The 10,824-nt window shown below is 41.4% G+C and overlaps 1 protein-coding gene and 1 long non-coding RNA gene across 2 annotated transcripts; both read right to left on the minus strand.

Annotated features, from left to right (window-relative positions):
• Nucleotides 1-204: 204 nt before the first annotated feature.
• Nucleotides 205-814, minus strand: LOC118561415. The gene is made up of 4 exons (XR_004930040.1): nt 753-814; nt 548-610; nt 387-473; nt 205-307 (listed from the first exon to the last, which is right to left on the minus strand). It is a non-coding gene; the product is annotated as an uncharacterized LOC118561415 (long non-coding RNA).
• A 2,637-nt stretch (nt 815-3,451) lies between these two features.
• cldn15la (claudin 15-like a) lies at nt 3,452-10,403 on the minus strand. The gene is made up of 5 exons (XM_012859941.3): nt 9,976-10,403; nt 5,922-6,086; nt 4,296-4,377; nt 4,096-4,209; nt 3,452-3,809 (listed from the first exon to the last, which is right to left on the minus strand). Exons 1-5 carry the CDS (start codon nt 10,190-10,192, stop codon nt 3,737-3,739), a joined length of 651 nt encoding a protein of 216 aa, XP_012715395.2. The 5' UTR covers nt 10,193-10,403; the 3' UTR covers nt 3,452-3,736.
• Nucleotides 10,404-10,824: the final 421 nt, after the last annotated feature.

Consider the following 10,824-nt stretch of genomic DNA (forward strand, 5'->3'; position numbering starts at 1 on the left):
GGAGGCGTCGCTTGACACGTTGTGGGAGGCCGTCGCGTGACACGTTGTGGGAGCGGTCGCTTGACACGTTGTGGGAGGCGTCGCTTGACACGTTGTGGGAGGCGTTCGCTTGACACGTTGTGGGAGGCGTCGCTTGGACACGTTTGAAACGTTGTGGAGGCGTCGCTTGACACGTTGTGGGAGGCGTCGCTTGACACGTTGTGGGAGGCGTCGCTTGACACGTTGTGGGAGGCGTCGCTTGACACGTTGTGGGAGGCGTCGCTTGACACGTTGTGGGAGGCGTCCACTTCATTGGTTTCCAGTTGCACTTAAGGAACAATTCATTGTTAGATATTCACATACCTTTTAGTCTTTATAATAAATGTCCATGTAATGAAAAGCTTTACCTTCTTTTGAAGTTCCCAGCAACCTGTAATCCATTGACTGGAGTAAAGCAACTTCTCTCTTTAGAGGAATCTCATTTTGGGACAAGGCTGAAACAAACCAACATCAGTTTAGCCAGAAGTAAGCTTGTTCAACAATTTTTCTATCCAAACACTTAGCTTACAGTTTCCAGTCCCTTTTGGTTCATAGTGTATTCCTCCATTATGATCAATCGGTAAACAAGACCCTGTGAAATGAATAGCATATTTGTTTCTCATATTATCTTTTCACAACTATAGCAGCAACCTTCCAGGCTCACAAATTGATTACTGAATCACCCATACTTTTTAAATATACACAAAAAATTAAAACAAAGAAACTAAACAAACCTTTAAGCCACAAGGCGACTGCACAAAAACCCAGAAGCCAAATTCCTCCCATAGCTCCTGCCTCAACTGAATGATCAACCAGCACCTGAGGCTTAAATAGAGCTCTCTGCAGGCGCTACAGCTGTGGCTCATCAGCTCCTAATTGTTTTGTTAATCTCAGAAAACCAACGTCTTACTGAGTATTTACTGAGATCAAAGCAATTTTTTCAAGTACATAGTGTAGCTTTTTATTAATTTCTTGTATGTTTTCCTTACCATGTTTTTCTCAGCAATTCTAATTAAAGAATATTGTGGCTTTATAGACAATTCTCATCCAATAACAAGCCAAAGAAATGGAAATACAATTATTTTTTTTAATTGGACCAGTAAGAGTTTCTATCTTATTTCATCTAAATTTTAAAAAAAAATTGGTTGGGGGAAACTCTTCTCCTGCAATTTTGTTAATTCTCTCCATAATGGCCTTTTCACAGTATTAACATTTCAACTAAGGAAAGTTATGCTGAGTCTTAATCTTCTGAACCTTATTTTCCATATTAAGAACCATACTGATTAGAGAATATTGCAACCTCGTCAGCAAGAGGTTATGAGGCATCATATTAATTTTATTTTTCTCTCAGTATTTTCTTTTCTTTAATATTAAATGTGTCTAGCAAAGTACTGCAAATTGTAGAATTGGGCATATAAGCTTTTGCTTCTGAACTTTTTTAGTTCACTTTTTTATTGCCTTTGTGTATCTGTTATGGAAATATGTATTTTGTGACTGAAAAAATAAACTCAAACTCAAACAAACAAACAAACAAAGATGAATGTAATATTCCAATGTCTTTGTCTTTTGATCGTGGCCCCATCTTGCTTGTTAATGCTGTTCAAATTTGATATGGAATCACAAAAAAGTCAGTTAGAAAAATCTATCCAACATCTATCTTTCCATCCATTGTCTCTTATTTCCCAAGGTTACTTTGACAGATTAGAAAAGCCCTACGATGGACATACAGACATCCCTCTCTCTAGGAACTATACCAAGCTCTTTCTCTGGAATCCCAAGGGGGTTTCATGTTAACGGGGATATTTTAATCCTGCAGGTTCCCTGAGGTTACTTCCCAGAGGGATGTACCTGAAGCTTAGGATCAGAGACTACAGTCATTGAAATAATTTCTGTGGAGAGGACCAGTTGCTCTGCTCTCATCTTCTTCCTATGAACAGCCTGCCTTTAAAACTGATCCTGGCCACCCTCCCCTGCAGAGCAATGCAATTCATGGCAGTCATGTTTAGTGAATTTTTATTTGCAGCAGTCAACATTAGAGAGGAAGAGTCAGTTAACTCCCTGTGAGCTATAGACCTCTGCCCGTATTCAAAAAGATTCCTAAATATATTTCTTAGAATTTTACCTCGGTAAGTCAAACGTTATTCACAAAGCACCCTAAGCATTAAGAGAGCTCCTAAAGTGAAAATAATGTTTAGATAGTGAGGAGTGCCTGTATTCATAAAGATTCCCAAGACTAAAAGTAGCTTTTAGTGAAGTCATTTCAGGCAAAATCTTAGAATTTCCCGAATTCTTAGAATTTTACTTTGGTAAAATAAAAGTTATTCACAACGCATCTTAGGTCTTACGAGAGCTCCTAAATTGAAAAAATGTAGTGAGGAGGACTTTTAACGAGTCTGACAAAGTGGGTAAGAACACCATTTGCAAACGTATACTATCCCAGGTTTGTGTATGTTTTGCATTTCTACAGATTTACTACAACATCTTGGTTTAAATCAATTCACAGTTCCAGTTTGTATTTATTGTTTGATTATTTAACTTTTTATTTTAGTGAACTTACCTTACTTATCTGTGTTTCAGGAGGAAGTGTTACCTCACCTCCTCTAATTATAGCTTTCTGTTAGAGCTGAGGTCACAGGAAGGGACCAGATGAAGAGGGGGAAAAAACAACTTTTTAAATTTGATGCAGTCAAATTTAGGCATTGGGTAAAATCATTCTGTGTGGATTTAATTTTAAATTTTTATAGCCATACTCATAAAGACATAGTTGGAGTTACAACTTCGAATTCTGAGCGATTTTTCCTGAGCGATAAATTCTCTGTTTTATGCACCATACTGTCACTAAACAATGAAAGTTATCTAAAATTGTCTGACTTGTTTCCATGGTAACCACTGACTCGCAAACCTAAAATGCAATGTTTCTCTCTTCACAGGATTAACAAACTTGCAGCTGTCAGTAAACGCACTTGCCGGCATAGCGGTACACCTGTACCATATATAACTAACGAAAAATGGCAATATTTGCTTGTGAGTCCGCAAGCAAAGCTCCTTCTTCATTGACTTTTTTTGGCGGGTCAACCTCTTCTTCTGTCATGTATAACGACAAAAATGTTGCGTGACTTCCGTTGTGGCTTTTGTAATTGTGTTGTGGCTTTTGTATCAGTGTTGACACCTCTGGGCCACCGTATAAAGGAGCTCCCTCATAAATAACTTGTGGCCACGACGTCACATCTTGTAAACTTTTTTCTGTCCGTGTCACCAGACGGGCTCCGTAGGTATTTCTTTAGTCTGTATGAATAATTTGGACCTTGATTGCACCAGAACCACAATAAATTCACACCTCTGCACCTGGTTGCAGCCGCCTGACTTATAATCAGCCATGATGGATCTGACGTGGACCTTCATCCGGAGTCTCTGATGAAATCAACCAGCTGGGCTGTTTTGTTAACAAACTTTATTCAGATAAAAATAAATGTGAAACAGGTTAGGTAAAATCATCGACAATGAAAGATAATCAGAACGACAGTGGGGATTGAAATAATTCAGACGAAGGTTTGGAACGTGGCAGGTTTGTGTCTCTGTCGTCGCTTCTTCCTGTTCCCTCAACAAAAGCTCTTCATGGTTTAAAACTTTAGGTTTCTTCGCCTGTCAACTCACAGCAGAACCTTGAAGAAACAAACAAGCCAGTGGAGAGTCCTCTCATGCGTGTGCAGGTGTGTGATTAGACATAAGCTCTGCTGGACTCCGGCTCGGACCGGGCCGTGGCGGTGTAGACCTTCTTGGCCGGGTAGACGCTGAAAGACAAAACCGGGCAGAGTGAGAACCAGACGGCAGCGTTGGGTCAAAGCTTATTGGATGAGACTATGACCACCTGTGGTTTGACCTGCTTTGGCCTTTTAAAGGTGCCTCAGATCGATTGTTATGTGTTTCATGGTGTTTCGTTTGTTTCAAAGAGCTTAATTAGCTTGAAAAGGTTGCAGCATCCTAACCTTGCAGCCTCAGACGCGGCTCTAACAGGAGGAACGTGCTCAGATAGAGCTTTGCCTCCACCTAACGCCTCTCAGGAGTGTTTTTATTTACCCCGTCTTGCCAGCAGGTGACGCTCTCTTAAAGGCGCTGCAGAGGAGGCCTCCCCCCAGGATGCTCAGAGAGCCTCCGGCCCAGCCCATGTAGAGGCCGGCGCCCAGCTCGAACCTGCAGAAACCCAGAGACACGGCGGGTTCACACGGGATCTGTGAGCTTCACTGGTTCTGTTTCCTGTCTGGACAGAGAAAACTCACTTCATGCCTCCGTAGAACGGGTTGTTGAAGTCCTCAACCACCTGGAATCCGTACCAGGAGCAGGCAATGATGCAGCACAGGCCTGATGAACACAGACACAAACATGGTCGTCTTCAATACACTTTTCTGTTTCTTTTGTTTTTTGATATTTTCCAGTTTTATGTTTTTTTAATGCTTTGAATCAGTTTGCATTTCACAGCTCCTTTTAGAACCGAAACATTTTGCATCTTCTCCCTTTTAGTTTTGTTGCTCTGCTCTCCTCTTGTGTCTCCTCGCTGTCACATCAACTTTTACACTTTTTCTCATCAAACGAGAATAAATCAAACAAAAACCTAAACATCAGCAGTGATTATTTCAGATGTTCAGACCCTGTTGCAGTAAAACTGAAACGGCTCCAGGTTGCGTGTGTCCCGCTCTATCGCTGTGCTGAAACTGAGAGGTTGGTTAACGTCTGCAGCCTCTGACTCTGCCCTGCATGTTTCAGAGGCTTCCCTGCTCTGACAAACCGGATTATCTGACTAAAACGCTCACATAGCAGCTGTTCAGTATCATTTATTTATTGGAGGAAGCATCAGAGTTTGCATGAGAGGATTGTGACAGCAGGAAACTAAATCGACCTTTATTGGGTTTAATGGATTTCCATGTGGCAGTAAAATAAACATTGTTGCTCATATCGCCTTCTGTTTAACCCATAGAATAATTTCCTGGGGTTCTATAAACAAGTTAATATATCAGTTTAGTTAAATTGAACTGCAGATGTTCAGCGTTATGGCTTTACATGCGACCCCCATGTTTCACATTGAAGTGATTTCTCAGACTTCTGTTGTTGAGTCTCAGTATGAAGTTTATTGTCATTTCAGAGCTGTCGCCATGAAGCGGCTGTTTTAACATCTGTAATCCAGCCAGATATCAGGGAAACATCCAAACTATTCCCCTCCACAGCCTCCAGTCTTCCTCAGTGATGAACATCTATGTAAAGACCGATGAACGATGAAATTTCTATTAATCAGACTGTGCGGTAGCTCGATACCTGCTTATCATTCTTTCCACCGGGCGTAAATCTGAAAGGAAACCTGAAAAGCACGATCCGAGTGGCAGGGCTTAATAAAAGCTGGATCACTTCCATCTTGGCATTGAACCAAATGGGTGCGGCACTCTGAGTGTTAAAATGACTAAACATGCAGAGAGTCAACATTATCCTGGACGTCTGTGCGGCCTTATGGGTTGTTGTGGTTTTAAAGTCAAATGTGACCCCAGGGGGTTTCATGTAAACTCCTTAAGGCCGTATTAGTAATTGGTGGAGGATTTACTCTGAAATAAACACTGTAAGCAACAGATCCCCTGGTAATATTAGTTGTTCTATTCCTTCCTGTCTGGTTTCGTATTGTAGCGTTGCTGTTGGTAAATGAGGGAATAAGCAACTTTGGCACGCATTTTTATTTTGGAAAACATATTCTATGCTAAAACTGTCCCATTGAGATGGACACTGGTGACATTTGCCAAGCAGCTGTGTTGGCTCCCTTTTCAGAGAAGGACTGTCTCAGATATTAATACCTGCAAAAAACGTGAAGAAACGGGACATTTTACATTAATCTGAAAGCTATTTGTGTTTTCTGCTTGTCGCACCTCCCAGGATGCACATGATTCCTCCGCCGGCGGCCATCTTGCCCTTGGACTCGTCTGTGGCCGAGCCGATCTTGATGCACTTGAGTCCGAGCAGAGAGACGATCATGCAGCCGAGGCAGAGCAGCAGGGAGATGATCATCAGAGCGCGGCAGGCCTGCACATGAGCTGCAGGAGCAGAGAGATGCCGGACATTAAAGGAGGCGTCAGGACGGACTGCGTGCATGAACTTAAACATCTCAGCTGAACATGCAGGGTTAGCAAAAACAGCTAAAACAAAAAGGTTATAGAAAGAACATGATGCTTGATTACAGGAAATCTATTTCAAAGAGACAAGATGCCCCCACTGATTTTAAACTGAGACATTAAAAGGATTTCTAAAATTTTAACCTGTATTTAATCATTCTCTGGGCATTGAAATAAGTGCAGAGCTGTCACCCAATGTTTTATTTAAAGAAATATGTGTTTTTTTTACCCCAAAGAATCAAATAATTACATGAGAAATGCCAACATGAGTACATGGTGGTCACTGGTCCTGTTAGAGATTACTTGTAATTAACAGGAATCTGTTTCTTTGTGATAAAAACATTACTTTAAGGGTTCAGAAGAATTGCTATTTTTAGTCTTAAGTAACAAATACAGTAAAAACATAGATATTGTGAATTCAGCCGTCCCAGGATGCAAGCAACAGCTGCTTCTCAGGTTTTCTCAGGGTTGCGGGTAACATTGAAAAGGAACTGCGTTCAGTGTGGCTTTCGTCTGCTTTACAGCCGGTGTAGTAATTTATTGACAAAATGACTAAATTGATCATAAACACCGCCGCACCTTTTTACAACCGAGAGCTGAGAGCTGAGAGCTGAGAGCTGAGCGGACGCCACGGAGGAGAAACGATGACATTTAGTTTCTGTGGTTATTCCCCGTTTCTCACAAGAAACTCCAACTATAATGGCAGCTTAAAGAAAATATTTCTGAAACTTAAACTACAAGAGTGACATTTAAATAGTTTGGTTTGAAGCACCTTTCCCTAAAACTGAGCTATATTCTTAATTTTAAGACAAGCCAGAAATGGGTGGACATACCTTACAATAAGTGCCAACTTTATGATTTTATGAATTTAGATGTCTACACTGTAAAAAATATCTGTTGTTTTTTTCACTGAAAAACTTTGGTTCTGTAAACTGGTTAACAGAACCAAAGTTTTACATTATAAAACTGTGGACTGCTTACATTTATATTTAACAGCTATTTTTTTGTGGCACTAGTGGCTCTTTTTATTGAAAACAGGCTGACAGGAAGGGGGCTGAGCAAGAGGGGGAAGACTTGCAACAATTGTTACTGTTAAATACATAAATTATAACTTTAAAAACGTGCAATCATTACACTGGTCATAATCATAATGTATGTATTTAACAGTAATAATCAGGGCGTGCTGGTGGTGCAGGAGTAGCTCGTGTGTCTTCAGTCCTCGGCTCGGCTGACCCAGGGTCAACTACAGCCTGTGGTACTTTGCTGGAAGGATTCTCCTCTTTCTCAGCCCGCTTTCCTGTCAGCCTGTTTTCAATAAAAATGCCACTAGTGCCACAGAGAAACCTAAAAAGTTGTCTCAACATTGCTTTCCATCAGGTTTGGATGTGCTCTGGTGGGGAGGGTTGAAAATCTGGCAGAAATCCAAAGTTCCTGTCAGAAGCCGTGGTCACTTCCTCTTTGGTGGCAAAGGATTAATAAAGACTTCCTGTCGTGTTTTGAAAATTACGCCTTAAATTATTATCTCATGTCGGTTTATATCTGAAACAGAGTAACACTGTCAATGAGAAGTGAAAAGTGATTTACTCAACGCTAAGTGGGCGTGGCTAAACAGATGTCATCAGCTGACCAAATCAACTTCTGAAATAGTAATTCATGGTCAAGAATGCTAAATGTGGGGAAGATCCAATTATGTATTAGGGAGATACAGCCTTGTTGTAAGTGTCTGAGGGGGCGCCATCGATCCAAATACTAATGTAATCCAATGTCATTCATATCCAGTTTGAAGCAAATCGAATAATGCATGTGTAATTTAGAGCCAATCGTATGCAGACGGCGTGTTACTGAAATACGCCGCTGAGCCACGCCCACACTGCCCAGCCAACTGTTACTGTTCAGAACTGGATTCATCGTCAGCATGTTCTGTTGGATCACACTTAGCTTAAAAGTTGTGAGTAAGCCTTTAAAGTAAGGAAATCCAGCAGTGAACCTTCCAACTTCCTGTTTTAAGTGGGCGGGGCTAAAGTAATCAAATGAGCACATGACTGTAGTGAGAACTTACATTATATGACTAAGAAAGTTTGGTCCTGCTGCTTCATCTTTCATAGCGAAAAGTCAGATTATGAGGCTTGGCCACGCCCACATGCTTCCATGCAGCAAAAAGCTTCCAATAATTTTTGATCCCCAATGGGTGATGACGATACTGAGCGATGTTGAAGTCTGTAACTCAAAAGCTTTAGGAGCAGTTCGCTCAAACATGAGCGAAAGGGACAAAATGACGGCTTTGATTCAAAATGGCCGACTTCCTGTAGGGTTAGGACCACCACTCCAAGAGGCTTTTTTGTAGGTCCTGAGAACTTACATATGTGCACCATATGTCATAATTTTTGGACAAAGAATGGCTTGGGGCTGATTGTTTTAGTGCTGCTAGGGGGCGCTATACCGGGACTGGATACTGACCAAAGTTGAAGCTGATAGATCAAAATCCCTAGAAGGAGGATTAGAGTTTGACTTGTGAAAAATTGCCAAAAATGACACTTTGACCCAAAATGGCAGACTTCCTGTTGGCTTTAGGTCAAATCTCCAAGATACTTTTTTCTTTAATCGTGGAGTTCTACCTATATACTGAATTTCAGATCTCTAGTTCTTACCAGTTTCTCTATCTTACGTTAGGGGGCGCGTCCATTTTCAATCCCATTAAAATCCTCAAATTTCACACGGGGACAATTTTGGGTGAAGTTTGGTGAGTTTTTTAAAATATGTTTAGGTCTCCAACCAGTCTCATCTTTTCGTAGAAGAAATATAATAAACAATAAAATGATAATAGGCCTTTGCAGCGGTTCGCTGCTCGGGCCTAATTAGTCCACACTTTTATAATGTAACATATAGAGGTGCTTCTGTAAACTGGTTTACATTTTCTCTGTATTTTTTACTGAAATAAAAAGTATACTGAAAAGTATTTTTCACTTTGTTTTGCAGTGTATTCCATTTCTCCTGCTCAACAAAAATAAAGGGAACACTTGGAGTTACATTGTGTTGTTTAAGTGTTCCCTTTATTTTTTTTTGAGCAGTATATTAATATCTAACCTCAGTGAATACATGTTAATTTATTGAACTGCAGAAGAAGAAGCACCTTTACTGTCACTTCTGCGTTTCCCTCCATTTTACTGCCACTAGACGCTCAAAATGGCGGCCAAACGATAACACATCCTGTCCTCCTGCAATAACAGGATGGAAATCAACAAATAAAACACCATTCTCATATTTTACTAATAAGTCGACCCTTTCCTGAGACGATCTGTGTTTTACTTAAGACAAAATGCGAACTAGCGGGTAATTTTCACTGTTTTGGGCGGGAAACGTACGAGTCTGAAATCCCCCAACCTTTGGCCTTACAGCTCAGACATCGTGCCACAGGGCGTACCGACCTGATTTTGGTTCCAAATGTCTGTTGAGCTTTTAAAACAACATCTTCATTTTTTCAGGGAAATGAGCGGATTTCAAGTTGAGGATAAATTTACTTCAGAGATTTCCCCATGCATGGAAATAAATGTAATTTCCTCATATCAAGTCACCGAGTTAGCCTGAAAATGAAAAACTAACAGACCTGAAGATGTTTCAGATTTTTGACCTTTTCAGAGAACGTCTTTGACAATCATTCCTCAAGCATTAAAGTTACCTAGTGTGGTGAACATCTCCTACAAATAGCTACTTTCTCTCAGCCTAAACTTTTTATCTAAGGTTAACTGGAAAAATTTAAACAATTTCACAACTGTTGGCATGACATTTGGTAGAGGACAGATGGTGGGTTTACCGGGGAGGGCCAGCATGGACTCAAAGTCCCGACACTCTGCGATGCCGCCGCTGTTCTCGGCGCAGGCGTGCCACAAATTCTCGAACTGCCTCTGGGAGATGATGACGCTGCCGGACACCGTGGAGACCTTCCAGTAGTCGTTAGTCAGCGCCGCCCCGGTGATCAGAAAGCCGATGATGTTCATGATGAACCCCACTCCCTCCATCGCCGTCGACATGGTTGCAAAGGTTTTTGGAAAATCACTCAAAATGAAAAAAAGAAGAACTCCACGGATGACCTGAAACCGAAGGAAGCCTCCACAGGAAGCCAAAAGGCAGAAAATATCAGAAACACGTCCTCTGAGGGGAAACCTTGGTGGCTGAAGTCAGAATCAGTTCCCTGGAAGTTCTGATGTCCCTCTGTCGTTTGAAGCTGGCTAATCTGACGTCTGTGGCTCGATCAGCAGGACTTTACACTCCAGCAGGGGCCATAAAGTGCAGGGCCACTCCCTGAAGTTCCCCTTCACCTCCTGTACCAATAAACTGATGGTAATGATCCTGCCGATGATGACGGGGACTCTTCGGCCACTCCTCAGATACCCAGTTATCCACCTGTTACTTTCTGTAAAGACTAAGACTGATGAGCTTCCTCTGGAACAACATGTGGTCATTTACCCCAAAACCCTAAAAAAATTAAGCACAACTGGGGGAGCAGGAAATGAAATATCAGCGAGTGGCAGTGGAGACTAAACGTTTATTTCTGTAAACATTTTTTCAAAGCTTTCCTGGGAGCTTTTCGGTCTGTTTCAGTCTGATTTTAAAGAAACACGTCGAATCAGTAAAGCTGATGTGTTGACTAGTGACGATCAAA

The sequence above is a fragment of the Fundulus heteroclitus genome, unplaced genomic scaffold, assembly GCF_011125445.2.
Source record: "Fundulus heteroclitus isolate FHET01 unplaced genomic scaffold, MU-UCD_Fhet_4.1 scaffold_63, whole genome shotgun sequence".
NCBI classification, from domain to species: Eukaryota; Metazoa; Chordata; class Actinopteri; order Cyprinodontiformes; family Fundulidae; genus Fundulus; species Fundulus heteroclitus.